The following is a 26,660-nucleotide window of genomic DNA, read 5'->3' on the forward strand; positions in this document are numbered from 1 at the left end:
TGTGGTGTGTGTTGAAAAACCCAATGAGAACCCGGAGCGGCGGAATCATTGTGGGGATACTCGGGAACCCGGAGCGGCGGAACCGATGTTTTTAGATTTCGAAAACCCCAATTGGGAACCCGGAGCGGCGGAACCATTGTGGTATTACTCGGGAACCCGGAACGGCGGAACCGAGGGTTTTGAAATGTGTGCATTCCCATGGGAACCCGGAGCGGCGGAACCATGGTGAGGTATGCTTGGTTATCCGCGGTACGGAGCCAATGCAAATATTTTTGTGTGCCAATGGGAACCCGGCGCGGCGGAACCATTGTGAGGATACTTGGGAACCCGGCGCGGCGGAACCAAGGTTGGGTGTGTAGCTTGGTTATCCGCGGTACGGAGCCAATGCAAATGATTTTAAAGGGGTGGGTGTGTAGCTTGGTTATCCGCGGTACGGAGCCAATACAAATGTTTTGTGTTAAACAAATGTCTTTTGAAAGATTGTTTTATAAATGAAAATGTTGACACGGTCTACGACGAGTCGCGTAGGAGAAACTCTGAAACTTTTGGACACCAACGTTAGTTGATTAACGAATGTGGGTGTGTCATTGATTAAACTATGTATATACTTATCATGTGGAAATTGATGTTGTATTATAGTTTTGTTTATAAGTTATGGGTTAGCGGGTATGGGATTACTCTGCTGAGCTTTGTAGCTCACGGTGTTGCCTTTTGGTGACCCTGACATATTATATCGGTGGCGACGCTGGTATAATGTGTCAGACTTTGTAGATGATCAGGATAAGCAGACCACCGTGGAGGCTTTGGAGCTGAGGAGCTGGCAAGAACTGAGGAGCCGAGGAGCTGGCTAGGATGGAGAAGAAGGAGGAGCTGTAGTTAGGAACCTTAGGACCCCCCTTCATTGTGTAAATATTGAACTCTTGTAAGAGTATTTTTTGTAATAAGAGCCAGACTCCATTTGATGTTATCAATAAAATGTCCTTTTAACGTACCCAAAATTCAGGGCGTTATAGATTTTTATCAATAAATGGTCTTCTTAACGTATCCAAAATTCGGGGCGTTACAACCAACACCAGCACAGGCAAAATACAAAATTAGCTACTTTGATTAGGAAAAAGTCTAAAATGGAGCTGCACCAGATTCTCTAAGAGGGGAGGTAAAAAACATTCATGAACAGTTCGTCGGTAAAAGTCCCGTGGCACTGTTCATCAGCTTTCCAATTTTCTATTCTTTTTCCTCCCTTTCTCTCTCTCTCTCTCTCCCAATTTGCAATTTGGGTTTTGGTGAAAGGAGGGGAAAAAATATATTTTTTAATTGGTGTTAGGCAAAATAAATAATATTGGTGTAGTTATGAAAAAAAAAGTTGATAGGTAAAATAGAATTGTGAACTGTTCACGAGGTAGTATAGCTACCGACTGATAAACTTGCTCTAAGCCGTCACCAGTCACCACTAGTACACTTGCATACTTGCATATGAGCACGGCTACTTATGTATTAGGGCATCTCTAGTGGGAGCTTTTGTAAGAGTGCGTTAGCGTAAGAAATTATCAGCTTTTTTATTTACAGTTAACTAAAGATGTGTAGAATACCTTCTAGTGGGTTTGGTTAAGGAATACTTGGGAATCAGTTTAGTCGTTGCTAGAAGCAATACTAGCTGTAACGACACCTCTAGTGAAGAAGAGAGAAGAGAGAAGAGAGAAGAGACACAAGAAATGGGTGGGAGGGAGAAAAGAGCCTGCTGTGTGAGGCAGAGTGAGGAGAGAGGAGAGAGAAACAACCGGTTTGGGGGAGAGAGAGAGGAGAGAGAAAGAGTTTTTTGTACTCCATTTTATATTATATTACTATACATCTTAACTACATCACTACAACACACATTCGCTTTTTAAATTTACACACTCTTAGGGCTTGTTCGTTTTTGGAATTTTGGATTTGAATTTTAGATTTTGGATTTGAATTTGAAACGATTAGAGTAGGCAAATATGAGTAATGATTGAAGAAAGATAAAAATAAAAATAAAAGTAATAATTGAAAATAATGATAATGAGTAAATTTTAGAATAGGACAATAAGTTAAAATCCAAGACTCAAAGACTCAACCGAACAAGCCCTTAACAAATAATAAATGGGATCCACTTTATACACACTTTATGTCATATAACACATAATTTTTAACCAAAATCTTGTTTTATTGGTTTACAGATGATACAGCATATGCAATCTTCGTGACCGATTGCTACTATATTTACGAATGCAGTCATGGTACCCATTGTAGAGTTCTATGTACAGTACCCCTATTAGCTAGTTTGCAGGCGGATAAGATTTTTGGGGATGAGTAAGAACTAAGAAGCATTGATAAAAGGTAAATAAGGTTATAGTAACTAGCTAGGGGGAAATTAGTTAAGAAAGCGGGACTAACTAATACTAAAGGATTTGTTTTGTATTTAAAATGGATGAACAAGAGTGTGTGGATAAAAAAATTAAAAAAAAATGTGAGAATTTACTCGGTTGCTCCTTGTAATGAGAATAAAAAAGGGTTGGGAGAGGTTTAAGGGGCATGAAAGAAAGTGCACCTACCTGAACCGGATAAGCTCATCTGCTAAGAACCTGCAAGGGTATTAGGCTATCTGTCGGGTAAGCAATCTGGGTGTAAATCAAACTCCAGATAATAATGGGCCCACGTTAGCTTGTATCCCCAAGGCCTTTATCTCCCTCCCTTGCGTGTGTGGAAAATGTGTGAAGGATCAAATACCATATCAAACGGATAGAAGAAAAAAAAGTTGAATCTTAATATACAATTAGATGGCTTATCACTTACAAGACAATATAGACTTGGGTCATTTAGTATGTATTAGACCCAAGTAATCTGGGCTATGTGGATGCTCCCAACGAATGAGGCCAACCCATTCTCAACCGCGACCGCCAGCTCTATCTCTTTGCTAGTGCTTACAAAAACGAAAAGCACAATTGTTAAGTCCCGACTCACGTTGCTCTCTAACTACAATTTTTTTAAAAACAAGCATCCGATTTTCTTGAATGAGTTTTGTGCATAAGAATTCTACTTGTATATACTAGTGGAGTACTAGTTTATATGATTTGTACTTTATGTTGCTTTGTGTAGTTGGTGCCCTGTGAAGCTAGTTATTTGCCGGCCAGTAATCTAAACCAACCAGTACTAGCTAGCTTGATGTAGGAAAAGAATGGAGAATTTTTGTATTTTATTTTTATTATTTTAGAATAAGATTTTGACTAGAAATATTTTTGTTTAGGTTAGAATTATTAACTTTTCGTATTCAGTTTGATTTTAATTTATACCTTTATTAGAATTCTTGGTCTACAAGAATTATGATTTTATTTTAATTAATTAGAAAATATATTTTCTTTAATGCCGCTTGTTTTGACATGATTTGAGATATGTTTTACAGTAGAATTTCTAGAGTTAGGGTCTTATAAAAAAGGTTGTAACCTATTCAATTATTCAACTTTTAAAGCTTTTCATCAATAAAATTATGAGTTTATCTGTTTCTTCTCGTGGACTCAAGAACTCGTTCATGGACTCGAACATTTATCTCGTTTAAATTAGTACGCAACTTAGCGCTTGTGAATTCCACTTCGTCATAGCCTTATCATTTCATTTTCTATCAAGGTAGAATAATTGACCCGTATCTATTTAAGTCACTGTTACTAGTTAGTGGATGTTAGAAATATTCAAATGCCAGACAAGATAGCATTCAACGCCCAAAACTTCTTTTATACCAACCTAAAGTTTTGGAGTATTCTTTGTTGCCTTTGCTCTTGTCTCTTTGTTGTTTGCCATCTCTCTCTCTCTCTCTCTCTCTCTCTCTCTCTCTCTCTTGCGAATTGTTGGCGACATTCAGAATGTGTTTTCTTGGCTTGTAATTTTTTCCTTAATTTGATCCTCGTCTTCTTGCCTACTTATTTTGACAAGGATGTATAATGGGTTTTGAAGACTACGAAAATGATAAGGGAGAAAATTGTTTGTCCTTTCCTTCCCCCCACATGCAGTTGGCAATGGATTGCCACTCCAGTACGTACGGTCATGTATGGAAGTAGGCCGGACCCAATTGGAAAACGAGATAATCCACCGGAGCAATGGATGCCTAAAACAACCCCAAAAGAATTTGCTTATTCAAACAAAAAAAAAAAAACCCAAAAGAATTTTTTCTTTTTCATCTCAGACAACCTTTCTTTAAATTATCCAGTTAGATAGTAAAAATCTAAGGAGAAGAAAGGAAAGCAAGGGAAAATTATTTTCCTTTACTTGGTTTGAGAGGAAACAGGGAAGAAAATAACAAAATAAAGAATCTAGCGCAGTAAATTTCTCCTTCTTTTCACTGCCTTCGTTTTCCCAAAGTTCCAACAAGCCGTAAAATGGGTATTTAGACATGAATTCTTAGTTCCTATATATGCATGTAGATTACAATTGTATTTGGTTATCAGCTAAGATCAATCTTCGGATAGTATTTTAGGTATATAATCTATATAATAAAACACAAGGATGTGGGCCTCCACACAAGACAAGTTGATCCAATGGTTGAAATTGATTTGATCCAATGATCGATGTGTGCTCTCCAACTCTCTTAAGAAAGTATCCACACTCTTACAAATATATTACAAAAATGCCATCAAGTTGAGACGCTATCAAGATTCAAAGGGTAATTCCAATTTCAATTGGGATGGGTAGTGCCGTAGGCACGGGCAAGCATTAGTTTAGCATATCATAGGAATGATATTTCTAGAAGTTGACTAAGGTGTTGGCAATTTGATATGATGCTTTGGCTAGTCAAAAATCACAATCTTAAAAGCAAGTTACATTCAGTCATGAGTCTTTTGGTTATGATATTTCTACAATTGATGCGTGCACTTGTTATGGATAACTTAATACTCCATGCATGCATTCAAACTTCAAAGTTCAAACTCAATTGGTTCTGTTCAAGAAAAAATTAATTGGCTGATAATTAGAACCAAATTCAACAAGAATCTAGCCAAATTTGGGAAAGGTGCGATGAATATAGAAAAGGGAAATTCTATATCCAGATTTAATGAAAGCAGAGCAGTAATACACTACAAATCTGTATGGTTTGACTGGGATTTAGGGGTTTGCTCCCTCCTAAAGTTTCACATTCGATTCTCCTCGCCAACAACTCTTGGAACCACCTCGGCTGGGGGAGAAGCTGTAGAGATTAGTTTACGTGTGCTCAAGCTGATCCAGAGCACTATGTATTGCCAAAAAAAATTGTACAGTTTGAATAATGGTAGATTCACGGATGCAATAATTAAGTAAGGTGTTCCCAGACCAAACAGTGCAAGTATTTGATTACGACACAAGAGAACCACAGCTTTTATTTGATAAATTGATATTTGAGATAATTTTGAATGGCAATATTTCCAAAAAGAAGTGTCTTTTAGCACATGACAATCAAAATGTATTTGATAAATTGATATTTGAGATACTTTTGAATGGCAATATTCCAAAAAGAAGTGTCTTTTAGCACATGACAATCGAAATGTATTTTAACCATTACATGATTAGCCTAGCTAGTACTATTTGTATTTGTTTAACAAACAAACAAACAAACAGTGCAGTAATAATTCTTCTGTTCACATTGATTCCGAAACCAAACAATTTATATCAAGTAGCTGGTTTCTCAAGTTTAGTGCTATACTCATGAGCCCTGTGACCATCGCACTCTCCCTGGTGAGTATCATTCATTACCTCTCTCTCTCTCTCTCTCTCTCTCTCTCTCTCTCTCTCTCATATTATTATTCAACTTTAGTTGGGTGGATTCAAACTTCAAAGACAATAACTATTATTTTTCTTTAGGTGGGTCAGTTTTGACTAGCTAGATTGGTAGTATATATGTGGGGGAAGAAGGTGGGGGTCCATTTTTCATAATTAGTCTATATTATTAGCTCCAATCTCTAACTCTTTCCTAGGATAAGGACTATTTTGGCCCATCTCTATTCTCTACTAGTCTTTGTATGTTGATGTTCTCTTCTGATTCCTCCTTCTTAGATTGCACTTTTCCATCTCTCTCTCTCTCTCTCTCTCTCTCTCTCTCTCTCTCATGTGCTCTGTGTCAGTGATGAACTGCAACTTCACAATCTTACTTCCTCATTATCTGGTCATTTCTTCACTTTAATCAGCACTGGATTCTGAACTCAAGCCACTCCGCCCTTTTTTCGCTCTTGTCATTCTTTAGCTTTTTTAGTCCTCTTCTTGTTGGCTTTTTCATTTTGAATTCTCGTGATACCCATTATCATACTGTTATTAAATTGTACGTGATCAATTAATTTGTTGACAGTTTATGTCCCTGATTCAAGCTCTTGTTTTCCTCCCATGAAAGAAGCTGAAATGGGAATTCCCCACTTGTTTAGGTGCCCAATTAGCCTAGACTTGCTCACAGATCCAGTAACTCTATCTACAGGCCAAACCTATGACAGGTCCAGCATTGAAAAATGGCTTAATTTAGGCAACCAAACATGCCCTGTCACAATGCAGAAGCTCCAGGATTCATCCTTGGTTCCAAACCACACTCTTCGCCACCTCATTGACCAGTGGCTTCAAACGGGTCACCAAACCAATAACAATCACAATCGGATCATCGACCCCGACCCGTCTATCGTTGCACTGAAACACAACCTCGAGTCCCATGTGTCCACCTTGGAAATCAAGATTCAAACACTTGAAACGATCCAAGTTTTATCAGATGAGTTGCCGTCACGGAAATCTTGTTTGATTCAACTAGGGTTCTTCCCGTTACTGTTGGAGTTACTATTCGGAGAAGCACAAGGAGAATTCTCCCAAGAAAATCTCGAGTTTCTGGAAAAAGCACTTGTTTGTGCTCTAAAGTTGATTCCACATTGCAACTTGAGGCCTCTGAACATATTGAAAGAGGAGTCCAAATTGGAGCACTTTCTAGTGCTATTCAACCAAGGCACTATCACTGTCAAGAAAAGTTTGTGTCAAATTGTGGAGGCAATCTCATCATCTTTGGAGACCGAAGAGCTTTGTGCCGTGTTTGGAAAAAATCAAACACTTTTGAAAGGGATGGTTTTCCTTCTTGATCAAAACAATTTAGGTACTTCAGAATTTGGAATCAAAGCAGTATCTGCATTGTGTTCATTGGAATCCAATCGCGGGAATCTAGTGAGAGAAGGCGTGGCGGAAAGGCTTATAACGTATATAATGACAGTGGAAAGGCATGAAAGGAATGTGGCACCAACGGCAATGACAGTGGTTGAGCTGCTTTTGGGCCTGGAGAGCGGGAAAAAGGCAGTGATTGATCACCCAAACGGTGTTAATGCTCTAGTGAAGATGGTATTTAGAGTTTCAGATCACGAGGGAAGTGAGAGTGCAGTTAACGCGCTTATGATCCTGTGTTCTGATTCAGTTCAGGTAAGGGAAGGGGTGGTTTGTGCCGGGGTTTTGACGCAGTTGTTGTTGCTTCTCCAGAGCCAGTCTAGTGGTAGGATCAAAACAAAAGCAAGGAGGTTGCTCAAGTTGCTAAGATCAATGTCGCATGAGGATTCAACTCATTATGTGTAGGCTACAAATATAGGAATTAACCGTTCATGCCTGGGTTGGTGCTCTTTTTCTTGTGAAGATTTTTTTTTTTTTTTATCCTGTCATGTTCTACGAGCACATTCTCGCAAATCTCTAACTTATAGAGATTTGTGCATTGGGTACAACGTTTTTACTATGTAGTATGTACGTTATTGTAGAGGAAGAAATATCAGCACACTAATGTTTTATTAGTCTTCAAAGGCAAATTGAATTAGCATATACTACTTCGTACGTATGCTATTGTAGACAGAATTAGTGAAGAAGCCACTATTGCTATTTTTCGCTCAGCTTTCCTTTCAAAGAAACAAAAGTAGGAGGGGCAATCAATGCGTGGCAATTCTTCTTGAGCGTAATCACAAAAAGCCCCTACCTATTGGGGAGCCGGATAAGAAGGGCTTAGCTAGATCGAGCAAAGTGGGGAGTCTGCGCAAAGGGGATCTATAGGCATTCTTTAAGACGGACTTGAGCCACTAAAGGCGTAAAAGGACAAGAAGCCGGTGAGTTAAAATAAACAGGCATGAATGGCTCAATACATCACCTAAGAAAATCGAACCCATGTCGTTCAAGTCACCGGACCAGTTGGGAGCAAGCAACTTACGACTACATCAGGGCCATCTTTCTTAGCTTGATTCAAAGGCAATTGACTGAAACTCGTGAGATCTTTTCCTTCTTTTTCTTAAAGCTATGTGATTTTCCTTTTTCGCTTGTGCTTTTGGTCCAACAGCCTTAATTTTATATACAATGGGGAAGCTTTTAGTACAAGTTTCCACAGAATTAATTGCCAAAATCTAAAAGTCAATATTAACGGCTTAATTAAATGGCTATTGTAGCAGATTTTCACCTTCCACTGGCCTTCAACTATAAACCACAAGATAGAGAAGAGATTTATTTTCCCCACACCTCGTACATCAATCGAGGTAGGAGAACCTTTGTGTAACCATATAAGCTAGCTTTAACCCAGATTATAAAAAGTGGCTTTTTTAGCATGCTATTGTGCCAAAATGCCTCTTTTATCTTTTCTTTTTTCGCGATTTAACTCTCACTACTCTAGTAATTACTTGTCATTTTTATCCAAATACAATTTCTTTCCGAAAGCCGAATACCATTTTTTTATCCTCTCTCTCTCTTAGTCAACCATTGAAAATGAGGTGACACGCAAAAACCGATTTGCCCAGACTTTTAGTACACCATGGGAGAGACATTTTGTAGGAGTAATGATATACTAGCTTTGGCTTTGGCAGTAGACTTTGCACCAACCCATGAGATAGATATGATTATATATCTTAGAACTATTGCCAGGGTTACAATTTCATGTTGTAATACAAACCCTGATTCTATTTGTCTTCTTTATTCTTAAGAGAAACGCCCCACCGGCCCCCAAAAATATATATTCAGGCATGCCGAAATAAGGTTATGTTTGGAGCCCACCAGAATCAAATTCACATTCCCTCTGGATTCTGCTATCCCTAGCCTGAACAGAAAGGATCATCGTAGTTTATAAACAAATTTGGTTATTTGCCTTAAAAAACACAAAGGTTCATAAAGGTTAAAGGAAAACATGGCCATGGCATTGACAAAGGTCCATGTTTTCGGCGGGGTCGCGTGAGCCAAGGCATCAAGCATAACCACCCTTTTTTGGCAGATCAACTAAAGAGACAAGGAAAAATCCAAACCCACGCATGAATTCTGCAAACAGCCGTCCAGACTTTATTACAAATGGTCAAAAAAGAGGACCCATTTTCCCCTCATTTTAAGGCATTCCAAACAGCTCCTGCAGTCCTTATGTGGACTCGAAAAGATACCCAGTAGGTGAATAAGCCTTGCAACATTTCCCTTTATAGTGCTGTTTTTTTTCATTAAAAAAAAAAAACATCTCTGTTTGTAGTCAACAATTTAAGACATCTCTTTAAGTGTGGACAGAAGTAGGTTTAAAGAAATTTTGGCAAGCAATAATCTAAAACTTAAAAAAAAAAGTTGTTCATAGAGCTAAATCCAAAATACACTATAAAAAATTCAGGATCTCCCAACGGTTTTTTTCGCAATGGTTGAAAAAACCGTCGGTATAGATGGTGTATAGTAACGGTTTACAAAACGTTACTAGAAACAGGACTATAGCAACGGTTTTCATGTGACCGTAAGTAGATTACAACACTATAGCAACGGTTTTCATTAACCGTTACTAAAAACTGGACTATAGCAACGGTTTCCAATAACCGTTACTATAAACTAGACTATAGCATCGGTTTTCATTAACCGTTAGTAGAAACTGGATTTAAAAAAAAAGGATTAAAAAAATCCGGTTAGTATAGTATAAATATTAAAAGGTGTATGATTTTTCACAAGTTATGGACTAGCACAGTTGGTTCGCGCACGCGAGCGCACACACGAGGTCGCCACGTCAGCGCCATATAGGCTGCCACGCAGGTGCTACGTCAGCGCCACGCGGGCGACAAGTGGCTGCCACGTCATTGCCACGTGGAGGCTTACGTCACACAATGGTTGGTTTTTAAAAAAATGAAAATTTCCTTTAGCAACGGTTATAAGCGTTGCTAATGAAACTGTTGGTAAAAAAAAATCTGTACCAACGCTTGTCAAAATCGTTGCTATACCTCTACAACAACGGATAAATTGCAACGGTTTGGCCGACGGTTCTCCAACCGTTGGTATAGCCTAAACGGGTCTCTACCAACGGTTTTTGGATTTTTTGGCAACGCTTTCGACCGTTACTATAGAACGATTTTCTTGTAGTGATACAATTACAACCAATTTTTTTTAATCAGAAAAAAAAAAAAAAATCTACACACCGAAAGTTACAACCACATTTGATACAAGAATCTACACACCGAAAGTAAATTGTTTTCTGGTGACATAATCGGTACTTGAATTCCTGACATCATGGAATTAAAAAGAAAACTGAATTTCAACTGGACCTATAAAGGCAGTACTTTTGATGGCAAAAGTTTTGTTATGAGATCAATGAGGAATTTATAATGAAAGACTAAAAGTTTCAACAAGAAAGAGAGTAACTGATTTGAATCTATGCGAACCTAAAAGGATTCTCAATAAACCAGACAACTAGAAGAGGCATATGCAAACTACTTTTCACAAGCTTATATGGTTTAAGTTTAACCACAGACTAGGTTCAAAACCTCCTACTGACAATTCCAACCCTGTGGGAAAGGAGTAATAGTTTTCTAGTTTTTTCACAATTTATTGTGCATACCGATGCTCTGGACTATCAATGAAGGAAACATAGTAATGTGCACATAAATTAATTTGAGTCTCTAGGCCTGCCCTCTCTGACGCCATTTGGCTTTGATTTGGGGGCATAGTTTTACAACAAAACGTCATTGTAGCTCATCGGTTCTTGGAGGTTTTTGGGGGCCATTGATTTAGTGGTATTCTGAGAGTAGCCACTTTGTGCATATATTGCTAAAAGTTAGGTCTGTCTCCAATCATCCCCCGCCTATACCCCCAATGATTGGGGACTAGATGGATTATGTTATATTGTTGTTGTAATGGAAGGAGGAATATTCATGCAGGAGAATAAACACATGAAATAGATTTTTACCAATTTCATCAGAAACAAAATATTTTTACCAGTGAAATAACTTTAGCAGAATGATTGCGTATTTTTCTCAACAAGAAAGAAAACAAAGAAAACAAGATGTTAAAAGTATCCGCAAACTCTGTCTTGTTATATACCATTGAATTGTAATGTATCAATGTGTAAATGTACTTGCTTTTCCAGAACAAGTGCACCCAATTTCCATGCATAGCCCAAAAAAGTTGATAGTGTAAACAAGTTATAACTTAATTTACAAAAGCCCTAGGAAAATGTGATGAAATGTTGCAAAGAACTAATCAAACTTGGAGGCCAATGCTTTGTTTCTCTCACATATGCTATGTCTGTATAGTGAGGATCAAGAAGAGTCGCGATTGTGAACTGGTTTTCTGCAAGGAGAGGAGCATGCTTATCCACATATAAGGCTGCAGCTAGGGCTGCATGCACTTCTGTAGGAAAGCCCAACAAAAGGATCGTGTAGTTAGAAAAAGTTAAGAAAAAAACTAATGAATCTGACAATATCTTCTTATTTATTCCTTTCTGTTGTTTATGAAACAGAAAAAAAAAAATTGCCAGATCTAAGAGATACCTGGATATCCCTTCAACGATATTGAAACGTCTTCCATTTCTGCAATTGATTCCTCTCTGTCACCAACCTCATACAAGGCTAATGCTCTACCTACTCGGGCATAATCTGAGAGAGCAAAATCTTTGTAGTTTTCAATAACCTGTAATCAGGAAAAAGTTGCCCATTGGATGTCCAGCTACCAAAGTATATAATGTAGGAAAATTAGTGCGGAAAACAATAATCGATTTTACTAATTTCTGGAACAATCGAACAGAAAATTACATGAAACGGAATTACAGGATATGAAACATAAATATAAACTGTAAGCAAGGTATAGAGATACTGCAAACCGAGACCCGTTTTATTCAACGGTGCCCTTGAGACAAATTCGCTGCCTCACCGGTGCCGGAGGTTGTGTCGGTGTTTGTCTCCCAAAGTTACTCGGTTCCCACTCAGCCGCCGGAGCACCGTCGTAAACTGTCCATCAAACCAACTTGTGTCTATACTCTTTCTCTAGAAGAAGGATTTCAAGAAGGAGGAGAAACTCTTGGATTTCTAGGTGTCTTGGAACTGCTACAGTCATTAATCCAGCAATTGATTGGGCATTCTACCCCGTATTAATTAGCTGCACACAACTGATTCTATAATTGGACCATCCAAACGCGAATGGTACAAACCCAATAAAGCACAATCAATTCCAAACCAATCTAGACTAGACCATATACCTCAGACCTCAAACTATAGGTCGCGGGCCCACGAATCCTGAGCTCCGGCCACGATCTAATTTAGGTGTTTGGTGACAACGCGCACGTACGCCATTTGGCTTTTCCAATTCCCATGATGAGACAACGAATACTGTTGTTGGGCCCACCTCATGCGATGTGAGTCCCACCAAATTCTCTATGGTAAAATTCCATTTTCCAACATATAAATCTGTGTCGTACGATATTCTATGTATGTAAAAATGATAATATCTCATTTCAAAAAGGAAAAATGATAACATCTACGATACTCTGCTCAAAACAACAAATACATATCTCAAGCTGAAACTGCTACTACCACAAAATGGTTCATTTCTGCTCATAGCATAAGTATGTCATGTATCATGGTTGACTCAGAGACACAAATACTTTTACTACTGGAGAAAGTATCGAAGGAGCCAATAAAATTGTAATGAGGGATCTCAAATCTTTGCTAACCTTTTGCCATAAAAAGTACATTTTTTTGTGGCACAAGTGTTCATGAGATAATTTCCAACTCCCAGTAGAAAGTTACTCTCAAAAGGGCGAATTACAGCAATTAAGGATGTAATATGAATTGTGTACTATGTTAAGGCTGCTTGTGACTTAATCAACAACCTCTGCCAATTTTAAACTTAGTTCATTGAAATGCACGTTGCCAAGCAGATTAAGGACAGAGGAGCTTTCGTCTGTTGTTTTTGGTTGGGGATTGAAGTCACTAAGGATGACATAGATGAATAAGTCCACAAGCCTACTTTTCAAAAGGGAATTACACAGGTATTAAGACCACAAACTCCTCTGTTTAGATTAATTGTATAATCTTTACATCTTCCCACACCTATCCGGGCAAACAAATGTTCTGATTACTTTTTATCGATTTAATAAACTATAAACCACTTCTCAATACTAAAATTCTTGAGCCTGAACTATGCCTACTAAGAACGTGGAATAACACATGAAACTAAGATATCAGAATGGATGCTCTAAATGCATGATGAGACTAACACATCATCAAGAACCTGAAGACTTCTTGCCACACGTGATTTGGAATCTGAAATCTAATGATTCCATGGTGGGTTCATGTTCTAGTTTGTGACAAATTAAATTGGTCAAGTGTAAGGGGTTTTTTGAAATGAGGGAAGTTCATGGGGGTGTATTAAATATACTTTCTTCCCTTCAGTTGATGGAGGGAAAGGTTTCAGTGAGGACTTTCCTGTAACCAAGGAATTTGATAACTTCAATTTTGAGTCTACACCAAATGAGGGGTTCCCTTGAAAGTAATAAATATAGAGAATGATAGATAGCTGAAACACATACAAGGAGACCAACTACTCAATTCACCGCCTTCAACCTTACAATCAGCAACCGAAAATATGAAACTAGGCTTTACAATATCAAATACATGAGCCAATGGTTCCTCTCTTGAAGCTACGTAACCATTCAGTGTTATTATTAACACAATGAATGCCTCAAATTGAACTCATCTATGGAAGGAAAAGTGAATGTGTCACATGCATATTTTTATCTACATCTATATCAGTTATATATTTAGGTAATGATTAGTGCCTTTTGGTAGGAGTCGTGTAGTGGAATTAGGGGTACAGACCGGCCAGGTGCCCAGCCCATTTCAGCCCCCATTGATAAAGCTTTGGGGTACAGACCGGCCACTTTAAGATGTTCCCCGAGGTGTAACTCTCTTTCCTTTCATCTAATTTCACTTTTTGTTCCAAGTAATGTTCGAATTAGAATGGCAGCAAATGATAAGTAATAGTGACGTTTTGAATCTTGAATAAACATACAAACAAGTTAGCAAGAAAACCAAACAGAGCCCAAGTGGGAGGGTGGTACCTGGGTGAAGTAATCAAGAGCTTGATTGAAGTCACCCTGAGCCTGCAAATCCCGCCCTCTCTCCAGCAACTCCACCGCCTCCGCCACTCTCCGGGACACCACCTCGCTCGCGTCCCTCTCAGCCGGGCTGAGAAAGTCGAAGCTTGCTAAAGCAGAGGAATTCAACGGAATCGACGATGATAAGGAAATGGGGACAGAGAAAAGCAACAAGTGCCGTCTTTGTATCGATAGTGAAGCTCTGGAGACAACAACGGGGTGTAATTTTATTGGGTTTTTTCTGGAGGGGTTGGGATTTTGGCCTTCCGGATTAGGGTTCGGTCGTGATGGGGAAAGAAGATGGCAAATGGGTGCTGCGTATACACCCATGTTGCTCCTCTTGTTGTTTGATGAGTCTCTTCTCTCTCTCTCTCTCTCTTCTTTTCTCTCTCTGTTATGGCGGCAAGTGGCAAACGGAGTAACGTTTACGGAGTACTAAATTGCAACTGACGTGGTGGCAAAACGAAAACCTCAAGAAAATTCTTGACCCTTTTTGGCAATTCGATGCCCGACCCATTACCCAACGGACATGTTGCAGGCTGGCTTCGGTCGAAACTCAAGCCCCGCTGAACAGGCTTATCCTCATTGGACTGTTGGGTGGGTTTGGACTTTGGAGGCTATATATGTATATACAACCAAAGTGACCTTTTCTTATTGTACTATCTTACTTACAGTAGTATTTTATATTTTGTGTGTTATTTTTTTTAAGATTCCTAATTTCCGATGCAGTAAAATTCTATAAGACGATTGAACTCTATCTCTCTATTGATACATAACACATTTTTGGTTGAATTTATAGTTTGGGTGTTACTTTTAAGATTCCTATGCCATAAAATTCCATAAGACGATTAAAACTCTATCTATTGAATCAATGAATTTCACTAACTTTTTGCGAAATTAGTAAAAAGGTCGTTGGCCGAAAAAGATCGCCAGAGGTGGTCACCAGCCAGAAGTGGTTGCTGGGAAGAGGTGATGAAAAGATAGTAAGTGTGAAATTGTATTTAGTAAAGGATAAAAGAGTAATATTCATCATGGGGTTATCCTTAGAGATAAATAAAATTTGAGTTCATCATTAATGAGAATTAATATCCAATTTTTTACTTTTTTATCCTTAAAGGTAATTTGATGTAAAGGTTTTCTGGACGTAGATTCGAACCATTAGAGAAACACGTGTTCCAACATAGTTTTCAAATAAACAGGGATGTAACTATAATTGTATAGGGTCCGTAAGTCTTGTTAAGACTTGCGGACTGTGAAGAACTCATTTTCCATTTTGCTTATGCAAACTCCCATTCCCGGTGCTGCATAAAATGACAACTTTCAGATCCATCTACCATGTTCTCTCTCCTTGTTTTCCTCGTCAACAATCATGGGTCTAAGCCAACTTGCACGCACTTCTACTAAACTACTTAACTATCACGTTCTCGAAATCACGTTCTCTTCTAGTCCCAAATCTGCAACTGTTTATGCAAAGAAAGAGAGACTTTCATCGATCATGTTATCTTCTTGTCGCAAAACCGACCAAGTCAAAGTTGGTCGACCCTGTTTGAGCTCGAAGTTTCTCTCTAATCCTAAATTTTTCTCTAAATGAACTTCAAAGAAGTTAACTTTTCAAAACCGTCATCCGCCATGCTGCCTCCCCCTGAACTCACCCCAACTTGCGAACACCCGCCCTGCTGGCTGTTGGCTTGCAATTCAGCTTGGTTTTTGGTCAGAATTTTAACAAGAGAAGAAGAAATCTGTGTTACGACTAGTTATTATTTCGTTCTCTCCCCTAGCAGTTTTCTTTACTTGTTAAACTATGTTATCAGTCTTGACCATAAATTGAACCCAAAAAATTTGTCATAAGCTTGTCTCTTAAATGGTTGCAGCATTCAGAGGAACTCCTAGGTTTACATTTGGAAACATTCGAATACAACCCAAATTTTAATACTTTTGACTGCACTTTCATTTACATCAATCAAGAAGCAAGCGATTGCTACAATATCAAGAAACTCAATATCAATTTCATACAAAGGGCGTATGTATAAATCACGCCCCTCTCGTGTAATCCCTTGCATTCCTATGTGGAATAAGCAACTAGCCACTCTCTCCTTCCTATCTTTTTTCATTCGCACAACCAAATTCTTTTGAGCAAAGTTTATGCATCTTTCCACCTCGCACTGTTAGCCTCGATAAGTCCAATCAAATTTGTCTTACTCTTGGGGATCCACCGGGGGGCGTTTGGGTTTTGAACTGGGGATTTTCGCGCCAAGGGTCAAGAATGTACGTTGTGTTGTGTCTCAAGGGATGAACCGAGTAATCATGCAAATTGTAATTGCTTTGCCCTGCCAAAGCATAAGAAGGGTGCGGAGGAGAGAGAAAACAGCTCCTGTATGCTGGTTCAAATTGTCGCAATGGGCTTGAAGATGGAGACACCGGCAACGATGTGATCATTCTTGCACTATTATCCCTGTGAGCGAAGAATAGAGTACAACTTCAAGCTTTGAAAGGGTACAAGAACCTTATGCAAAGAAGGGCTCAGGCTATATTTACCTTGGGCTCATCAAAGCAGCTCTTGAGGTTGAGGCCACTGGTCTTGTTAAATGGTCTCCGTCCAAAAAATTTAAGTTCCACCTATTGGAACGGAGCTCTAAAGTTGTTGGCTGCAAAAGTTATTTTTTAAGACCCAACAAAAGAAACCGTGTCAGTAAACAAAGTAAAAGCAATTGAAATTCAGGTTTTTAAGAACTAAATGGCTAACAAAAGCATCAAAGACCCAGGCATATCTTAGCATTCAAGAACAAACGTTCTTTCCAGCATTTCTCAACCATAATTTAATCGGCTAAAAACTGCTGATACTGTGTTAAGGTCTATAAAAAGCAAAACTGAGGTAGACATTCCTAGAATCCCCGGTCAGAGTTATGTTCCAATACTCAACTATGAAACCAAAAATCCAGCGAATAATACTCCTACATGTTCAAGGTACCACATACAATACAAGTGACGTATATTCTTTTGTAATCATTACCAAACATCAATTCCCTATTCGAGTGAACATGCTCATAAATATTGCGAGGTCCTAACCATCAAATCAACAGATCCCCATCTAGATTGTGCAGTAAAACTTATACAGATGGGTTCAACTTCTTGTTTATTTCACGACTATAACAATCAATGATACCACAAGATAAAAGACTTTGAGTGACGTTTTTTATTAGGTGCCATTACCTGTGTTCATAACTTAAGAGAGAGAGCACTCAAATCAACAGGAAAAAGAAGAAACTTTACATAGCTGTCTTTATTTGTAAACACCCTTCAACTTGGTTGATAAAGTCTTTGGATTGAGCTTGATGGCTTGTCAGCCATTGCTATCTTCATAGCTTCCAAAACAGAGTTTGTCAAATCTGCTTAATGGCACACATGCATTCCTCCGGCTGAAATTTAGAGAAGCAAGCTCGAAAGAACGTCGTCAAAGGACACGTCACGTGTCATTGGTCCACAACCACGATCAAATAGCAATAGAAAACAATTCCTATTACCACAAGAGAAGTTTAACATTTGATGCCAACAACAACAAAAAAAATAAGAAGAGAGCTTGCTCATTTTAATTCATTACAAAACGACCTACTAGAACCAAAAGACATAAACACAAAGTAATGGCTTTTAACATATCCATTATAACCTACATCATCAATAAACAAGAAAATAGTGAAGTAATTTGACTGAAAAACTAAACCGTCCATTGCTTAACCAACAAAACCTGCATTCTTTAGTGAAGGGGAGAGAGAGTTGAAGGAAGAATATGTCAGCCCCTTTGCTGTTTTGCCTTTTCTACCTTCGTTTTTCTGCCTCTTAGTTTCCCTTTCTCAGGAGGTGGAAGCCTTGAAAGCGAGTAGGTCCAAAATTCCTTCAACACTCGTAAATGAACATCAAAGTCATAATTCCCCAATATGAAATAGTATATTCCAACAACTCTCCCACGCGAATTAAACACCGATGCACCCCTACTCCCATGAAAGTTGTTTATTTGGATAACTTCCAAACCATCGCCGTACTCTCTGAAATCACTATCAATCCTAATCCTATTCCGCCTGATACCTCCAACAATCGTACAAGTTGGAGTTTTAAATATCGGTCGTATCGCCTTCTTCAAATGGAAAAGTTACCTCTCCAATTAGCAGACTATAGCACAAGTGCCTAGAGTGAGCAATGGAAAGTACTTCCATCCTGGCTTGAATATCCTCTTCCGATCCAAACTTGGCGAAATTAAACCTACGGCCGGGATCATCTTTCGGATTCAAGACCGCTAGGTCTAACTCTTCGCTTGTTCTGATCTGCGCTCATATGGTACAGCCGAAGGAGGGATATATATTTTCATGGTACTTGAACCGAAACCACCGAAGGATGATCCATTTTTTGGTGCTAAATTGGTGCACAGAAACAAAGAGTTAGACCTAGTGGTCTTGAAGCCGAAAGATGATCCCGGCCGTAGCTTTGATTTCGCCAACTTTGGATCTGAAGAGAATGTTCAAACCGGGATGGAATTACTTTCCATTGCTCACCCTAGGCACTTGTGCTATAGTCTGCTAATCGGAGAGGTCACTTTTCCATGTGAAGAAGGCGATATAAATTGTAATATACAACCGACATATACAACCCCAACTTGTAGGATTGTTGGAGGTATTAGGAGGAATAGGATTGATACTGATTTCAGAGAGTACGGAGAGAGTTTGGAAGTTATCCAAATAAACAACTTTCATGGAAGTAGGGGTGCATCTGGTGCACCCGTGTTTGATTCGCGTGGGAGAGTTGTTGGAATATACTCTTTCATATTGGAAAATTACGACTTTGCTATTCATTTACATCGAAGGAATTTCGGACCTACTCGCTTTCAACGCTTCCATCTCCAGAGAAAGAGAAACTAAGAGGCAGCAAGGCAGAAAAGTGAAGGTAGAAAAAGCAAAGGGCAAAACAGCAAAGGCGCTAACATATGCTTACTTTAACACTCTCTCCCCTTCACTAAAGAATGCAGATTGTGCTAGTTAAGTAATGGATGGTTTGTTTTTTCAGTCATATTACTTCACTATTTTCTTATTTATTGACGAATGATGATGTAAGTTATGATGGAACTTCAAGATGTTAAAAGCCACTACTTTGTGTTTATGTCTTATGGTTCTAGTAGGTCGTTTTGTAATGAATTAAAATGGGCAAGCTCTCTGCATATTTTTTAGTTGTTGGCATCATATGTAAAACTACTTTTGTGGGAATACGAATTGGTTTCTCTTGCCATCTTATTGTGATTGTGGACCAATGACACATGTTTCTAGCTTGCTTTTCAAAATTTTCAGCTAGAGGAATGCATGTGTGCCATCAAGCAGATTTTGACATAGACTCAGTTTTGGAAGATATGAAGATAGCAACGGCAGACATGCCATCAAGCTCAATCCAAAAGCTATTTATCAACCAAGTTGTAGTAGAGTTGAAGGGAGTTTACAAATAAAGACAGCTAGGTAAACTCTCTCTCTCTCTTTATGAACACAGTTAATGGCACTGGACCTGATAAAAAACGTCACTCAAAGCTTTTCCATCAACTACATCATATAAAGTGCACATATAGAACTACTACACGGAAAGTATGCAGCAGAAAAACAAAAGTTCTTGTAGGAATTACCGGTGTGCGGCTTCCATCAGACAGGTAAGGAGAGACTTCCTTGGTTAAGTTGCTGGTGCTGTGTCTTGGGGTACCTTGTTCTCGAACAAAAGGGTGATCTAACAGCTGTAAGGCTGTAGGGCGTCCAGACGGGTCCCGTCGTAAGCATAGTCTTAAGAAACTTTTGGCATCATTTGAAAGGTGATCAGGGATTTCAGGAATATCTTTGCTGTTTCCAATTTTAAAAATTGCAGCCACCTGTGGATACAATAACCAAAACTTTACTCCCACTAGCACTTGCGTAACCCAGGCCCCGATAAGGAATTCTACATTAGAAGCATAATAACGCACCCCTTCAAATTGGCTCCAAGGTGGTTTTGCCGACGCCATTTCGAGAATTGTGCACCCTAAGCTCCAAATATCTACTGGAAGGCTGTAGCCGTTTGTATTCATCACGACCTGCAATACGGTATAAGCATGAGTCTGCCGTATCAACAGCTGTAAAGCTTAAATGGACTAAGGAAAATTGACCGAAAAAATTTCTCGTGATGTGACTGCAAGAGAGAGAGAGAGAGAGAGAGAGAGAGAGAGAGAGAGAGAGAGACCTCAGGTGCCATCCAGTAAGGACTTCCTTTGAAGGAAAGCATTGAAGAACATGCCGTGATCTGCTCAAACATCTCAAAATTAGTTCGAGGTCCACTGATCCATAGAGAAAGAAAATCAATTCAATAGTTGTTGGATTCCATTGAAACCAAATTAAGAGGATTCTGGAAGTGGTCAGGTTTTTGAAGCCTTCTGCTGACAGGTTCATCGTCAGACCGACTGGGCTGACCCGTTCTGGTTGATAAATATAGGTGCAAGGCGGGTTTGATTTTATGATCAATGTTTCTCTTTTTGAAATTCTTTTCCCTGTTTCGTTGTCGGTGTTAATTATAACAGATGAGAAGACTGAAGAAAACACTGTTTTAGCACTGTTTCACTGTTCCATGAGTCCAAATATTGCAAGATTGACAAATCTATTAAGATATATCATTTTACACTGTACTATAAAAAAACATTTAAGAACCAAAAGATGGTGTAACCTTGTAAAATGAGCATACAAAGACAAATAAACTATACCAAAACTCCGAAATAAGGGTCCACAGAAACAAAACTAGGAAGCAAGTGTTAATTTCTTGGAGGGTTCCAACCTAAAACCAATTGGCAATAGGTGGAGTAGCCTCTAGAATTTATTAACCAGGCTTGGGTGGCTTAGACGAGCGATGTGGAACAAGTCTAACAGCAAGCACCTTTCCTTTTCATACTGAAATGATCTACTATTTCACTCGCTCACTATGAAGCACACAATCCAAAGAGGCACTGCATTCCAAATTTCAGGGTCACCTCTACTCGGATGTCCTTCATGCCAACAATGGAAAAGAACTTTACCGAGGTCCCATGGAATGCTAAAAATCACAAGAACAAGCCAAATCTGCGAAGCCACCAGCTATTTAGAGAATACACTACCTGATAACCCTACACTTCAAGCATTCAAAACCATTTTTGAGAACAGCCTTGTTTATTAGCTGTCTGAGCAAAAAAGGTCACCTCAGAAGGTACCTTAGCACCACTCCTCTTCAAAAGGGTAACTACAATAACCTCGCAAATTGAGTACCTATAAAGAGATACCACTGAAAAGGATCCCATTCAAGGCAGTGAAGGCACCACACTGTATCAAGATATAATCTGCTTCCGGCCACAAGGAACAGCTGAGTGCCAATAGAACTACTAGAGAGCCAATCTCCCATCCTGAATCGATCTCCTAAATGGATTCCTAAACCTTCCTACATTGAGTTGTTCCTTAAAATATCCACAGTTCCGAAACAAGTCTTAAGTACTTCTCCGCTTTCCGTTTTTTAGAACAGTTGAAGCAGTCATGAGATACAAAATGAAACACAACCGAAATGTTTCAAAAATTATTCCTAGGTCATATCCACTGGCTAAAGTCACCTGCTGCAGTTATACACCTACAAGCATTCTAAATTCCAAAATTTAAGAATCAAAGACTAGCCCCCCAACTCCCCCACCCAACAAAAAAGAAGAAGAATCACCAAAGAGTCTGCTTAAAACGAAATCCAAACCAGCCAAATGGTTTTCACCATTTTAGTAAATTGGCTGGTCTATTCTGGCTCAGACAATTTGCAAAATCATATGGAGTTGGTTTGTCTATTCTTAAAATGACATGAATATGCTCTTATGTTTTTGGTTGTGAGGAAGATGGACAGGAAGGGGAATAATGGTCCACAACTAATTTGGATGGGTTATAGGGTAAACTTCCAACTTCTAACCCCCACTACATTCCCTCGGCAATGACACGTGAAATTACTAAAATGTACCTGTCCTCTTTTGTCTAACTTGCAAATATGACATTACTAACAATATATTGGCAAATAAAATAGATCTTCACATATTTTAATAGAGCATGATAGTAGTTGACTTCCTGTTGAAGGGAACTCAAGATGAGACATACGTGTTTGGCCATGCCAAAGTCTGCAAGTTTGATTTCACCGTTAGGGTCTACTAGTATGTTCGCGCCTTTGATATCCCTGCGCATTAAAAAAAAAAACTAAATCAATAAACACATCTTTCCTAGAGGAAGCTGAAAATACATCTGAAGGATATAAAGTGCATGCACCAACTACCTGTGCACTGTATTTCGTCCATGTAAGTAGGCAAGCCCTGACAAAATCTGCCTTGTGTAATTTTGAATAACAGGCTCCTTAAAGGGTCCATATTCTTGAAGTAGTTTGTGGATGGAGCCACCAGAAACATATTCCAAGTATACTGACAGTGTTTCTTCACCCTGACAAATGGAAAACCAGACTTATTCCCGTAGACAAGGTCTCACACTCACTGCCATTATGGCCAGGACAGGAATATCTATAGTAACAAGAAAATAAATGCATTGAGTTTAAGGTTTTCTAAACAACAGAGTCCAAGCAGGAAGATCATACTAATTCGCTTCCGTAGTACTGTACAATGTTTGGATGCGAAAGCTGACTAAGCAAAGTGATCTCCTGTTGACAAGAGGAAACATTATACAGATGCAAATGATAAGTGGCATCAAAAAAGGATTCGAAATGCCAAATTCCAAAACCAACAGCACAAGGGAGATTTAAGAGTAAACAAAAAAAACAGATAGGAGGTTAGCACCATGCACAATAATTGGGCAAAGAGATCTGGAAAAGAAACCTGGTTCAATTGCTTCAGACATTCTTTTGATGTCTTATCATCTGTGATGACCCTGACTTCTTTTATTGCACACATGTGTCCACCCTCACTGTTAAAAATTGCAAATCCACCATCACACACTCATAAAGATATGCCACATGTAAAACTTGTAGCTTGCGATACATGATCACTTGCAGTTTAAAGTGCTCTCTAATCCATGCATCCATATAATATGGCATCTGTACAGTGAATACCTACTTTTGTCTTGACCAGAGAGCAGCCTTTAAGGTGCAAGAGGTAAAACAGGAAGCCAAAAAAGGCAACTTGAACCTCTTCTAAAAAAAATGGGAAGGCAAAAGTCACATGCATCCAATCATAATACCAGCACCCAAACGATAAGATTAATACTTCTTGTCTGCAGTAGCCATCTTTATACACTCCCTAAGTTGGCATTACCTCATTTTTCTTACTTTCCCATGCCATATAAAAGCGTGAAAGTAACAATTGGTATAACTCTTGTCTTGTGCTTCTAAGTTCTAACTCCTAATTAGATACAAAAATTGAGCAGAAATAAAACCAAGCTATAGTAAACCATAAGTCCCAAGCACTATTCTGATTTATTTTCCTTTCAATTCAGAATAGATACAGATTAAGCATTCCCATTACCTGTTAAAGCCGAGATAAACATGTCCAAAAGTCCCTCTTCCCAGAAGCCTTCCTTTTCTCCATCTTGAGAAATTAGATTGTGTGCTCTCAATAACCATACAAGTTCTTGTGGTGGGCAAAGTTGAAGAGCTAGAAGGTGAACCCGGCGGAAGAGGCAGCCGATGACATTCAGCCTTCCCATCTTCCTGTTTTCCAGTTGGAGACTCCAAATTTGAACCAGAAAATCGTGGATGAAGAGGTGACGTTGTGGTGGTGGTCCCTCTTGACCCTGGACCTGGGCTTCTTGCTACTGGCATGAGCTTGGTCTCACCATGTCCTCTGGTATTGACATATCACACTTACCACCATAAGGCATTTGGAAGCACAAGCAGATAGGCTAAAAATAAAACTCTATCTAGATGGATCAGGGTTTTCCAAAATTTCTCAATGTTTAAGGATGATAGTAATACGCTTGGAAAAGAAACAAGAGACATCAGTTCTAGAAAATGAGGAAGAACCGCTGAGATGTTTCATCATTTACAATGTGGTGACTAACTAATGCGCCAAAAAAGGAGTGCATTTATCCAAATGGGAGAAGTTTCCAAATGAACAAAGGTAAAACCTACGTAGGCTTACACTGGAGATATAGCCCCGGATTGTTCAAAGTGCAGAACATGAATCCATGTAACAAGCCCAAAGTATATTGATTAAGGTTCGAGGAGCTGTGTTCCACCAATTATATGAATGAAACCAAACATCGAACTAAGCTACACATTCCCCTCTTAATTAGCGGTAAAGTCTATCTCGCATGAATATATAAAAATGCTCCCAATCGGCTTTAAGAGCCAAAGTATGAGGAATGATGCATATTCCTAACAAAAAACTTTCCCTCAACCCCCGTGAATAGATCATCAGGAAGAAAGATTCCCTATGCAAACATCATTACTCAATCCGATCGTAAATGAAAAATATGCTCCTAGCTAACAAATCAAGTGAAAAAGCAAGAAACTATAAACAAGCAATTCAGTAAGAGGGACAAGTAAAACTAACTCTGTGAACCCTTTTAATCTATTTTTGTTTAGGTGCACAAATTCAGGATGCTGACAAGAGATGCATATAAGAAATCCATAAGCAAAGGCAATCAACTATTTGACAGAACAGTTTCACACACACACACACACACACACACACACACACACACAGAGTCCCAAAAGGTCCTTTTTGTGATACTTTGTACCAATCCCAGAAAATTCCGTGTTTGATCAATCAATTAGCTAACTTTTTTTTCGTGAGTAAAACAATCAATTAGGTAAACGAGAGAGAATCAGAGAAGAAATCAAACAAAAGAGCAGACCCTGAAATCATACCCTCCCAAATTCCCCACAAACCCCCCACAAAAGAGAACAAAGATCAAATCCAAAACAAGAGTACGAATTACACCAACCTGAAAAAATTGCTAATTTGGGCCTGATCAGTCTGAGCATTATGATCATCAGAAGATCCGGATGAGCAACTAGATACTGAAACCGACCCGGATCCCAATCCTACTACCCCTACGCCTACGCCATGATGATCAATAATCCCCAAAGACTGCGTCGAATAAATCGAAGGCCGCGGCAACGGATGAGCCCTATCCGAATCGAAACCCGAAAACCCTAAAGACCCACTACTACCACCACCACCACCACCAGTGACAAAATCCTTGCTGTTTCGGGGCGAATTGCGCGTTCCCAATAAGTCATCGCAGCTCCTGGCCTTGTCTTTGACTTTCTTGTTATCATTCTTAATCGATGATTTACTCAAATCGGGCTTGTTCCCAATTGGGTCATGCACTTGTGGTTGTAGCTGCTGCTGCTTCTGCTGCTGTTGTTCTTTGTTCTTGCTAGATTTTTTACCCCACCAAGCAGGCATTTCAGTCGACGACTCAGTGAGTAATTGAGTTCAGATTGGGGGAGGAGAGACCCGAAAGGAGGAAATTTGGCAAGGTGTCTCGGGATTTGATTTTATATGGGAGGGAGGTGTGAGCGGAAGGGTGAGGTCGATGAAGCAAAGTTGAAGAAGAAAACCAAGAGAGGGAGTCTGCGTGTTTTCTAGAGAGAGAGGGTGGGGGCCAATGTATAGTGGAGAAACAGCTCAGATAGGTGGGGGACGGGAAGCGGTAGTTGGGTTAAACCAGGATACTGACGTGGCTATTTTCATTGGATATACTACTAGTATTATTGTTACACACACAGGGAGGGAGAGCGAGAGGGAGAGGGAGAGGGAGAGAGAGAGATTAGAGTGTGCGTTCCTCTGTCCTCGTCTGCGACCCCACTGTAGGTTAATGTATGTTTGGAGGGAAGAAAGAGAGAGAGAATCAAGACTGGTGATTGTGTTACGCGTTTGGAGGGGAGACGAATTGTATTTGTGAAACGGCCCGAGGTTTTTTGTGTTTGAGCTTGGTTTGTCCAATATCAGTTCAGGTAGCTCGAGTTGAGGTGTTCAAACTCGTTTTATGAACATTCGTTTTATTTACTATGCAAGCATATGTCTGTGCAAACGAGCAGATCTCTTATAATAGAGCTGAGTTATGATTAACTCGAGTTTGACTTATTTACTAAATGAGGTTAAAATTTAAATTTGAGCTCAACTCAACTAACGAGCATAGCCAAGCCTTGAACTGCTTAGGAATAGCTTAGATTCGTTTTGTCACCCTAGTTGTGCCTCTATCTATTGGGGAGTTTTATTTTATAATTACGAATTGAGGAGTATAAATATCTTGATTATGACCAAAATCAGTAAAAGCATTACTAAAATGATACTCCTATGTTAAAAAAAAATTTGATTGAATAC

At 39.1% G+C, this 26,660-nt stretch overlaps 3 protein-coding genes and 1 non-coding gene across 6 annotated transcripts; 2 read left to right on the forward strand and 2 right to left on the reverse strand.

Annotated features, from left to right (window-relative positions):
• The first annotated feature begins 5,918 nt into the window (after nucleotides 1-5,918).
• Nucleotides 5,919-7,790, forward strand: LOC131336208 (U-box domain-containing protein 26-like). The gene has a single exon (XM_058371957.1). The coding sequence runs from the start codon at nucleotides 6,358-6,360 to the stop codon at nucleotides 7,564-7,566; it is 1,209 nt and encodes a 402-aa protein (XP_058227940.1). The 5' UTR covers nucleotides 5,919-6,357; the 3' UTR covers nucleotides 7,567-7,790.
• Nucleotides 7,791-10,823: 3,033 nt separating this feature from the next.
• On the forward strand, nucleotides 10,824-10,931 carry LOC131299371 (small nucleolar RNA snoR100). The gene has a single exon (XR_009190757.1). It is a non-coding gene; the product is annotated as a small nucleolar RNA snoR100 (small nucleolar RNA).
• Nucleotides 10,932-11,261: 330 nt separating this feature from the next.
• LOC131335059 (uncharacterized) lies at nucleotides 11,262-14,834 on the reverse strand. 2 transcript variants are annotated; one of them, XM_058370231.1, is made up of 3 exons: nucleotides 14,306-14,834; nucleotides 11,739-11,877; nucleotides 11,262-11,598 (listed from the first exon to the last, which is right to left on the reverse strand). In XM_058370231.1, the coding sequence occupies exons 1-3, from the start codon at nucleotides 14,669-14,671 to the stop codon at nucleotides 11,414-11,416; spliced, it is 690 nt and encodes a 229-aa protein (XP_058226214.1). In that variant the 5' UTR covers nucleotides 14,672-14,834; the 3' UTR covers nucleotides 11,262-11,413. The 2 variants fall into 2 exon arrangements, with proteins under 2 accessions (XP_058226214.1, XP_058226215.1); XM_058370232.1 differs by having other exon boundaries at nucleotides 11,262-11,595; nucleotides 14,306-14,808.
• A 1,380-nt stretch (nucleotides 14,835-16,214) lies between these two features.
• Nucleotides 16,215-26,090, reverse strand: LOC131335057 (mitogen-activated protein kinase kinase kinase 3). Of its 2 annotated transcripts, XM_058370229.1 has the most exons (11): nucleotides 25,273-26,090; nucleotides 23,850-24,167; nucleotides 23,205-23,292; nucleotides 22,967-23,029; nucleotides 22,655-22,815; nucleotides 22,483-22,558; nucleotides 20,579-20,638; nucleotides 20,325-20,432; nucleotides 19,995-20,231; nucleotides 16,877-16,986; nucleotides 16,215-16,793 (listed from the first exon to the last, which is right to left on the reverse strand). In XM_058370229.1, the coding sequence occupies exons 1-11, from the start codon at nucleotides 25,737-25,739 to the stop codon at nucleotides 16,526-16,528; spliced, it is 1,956 nt and encodes a 651-aa protein (XP_058226212.1). In that variant the 5' UTR covers nucleotides 25,740-26,090; the 3' UTR covers nucleotides 16,215-16,525. The 2 variants fall into 2 exon arrangements, with proteins under 2 accessions (XP_058226212.1, XP_058226213.1); XM_058370230.1 differs by lacking the exon at nucleotides 22,967-23,029 and having other exon boundaries at nucleotides 25,273-25,948.
• Between the last annotated feature and the right edge of the window lie 570 nt (nucleotides 26,091-26,660).

Source organism: Rhododendron vialii, chromosome 8a, assembly GCF_030253575.1.
Source record: "Rhododendron vialii isolate Sample 1 chromosome 8a, ASM3025357v1".
Classification (NCBI taxonomy): Eukaryota; Viridiplantae; Streptophyta; class Magnoliopsida; order Ericales; family Ericaceae; genus Rhododendron; species Rhododendron vialii.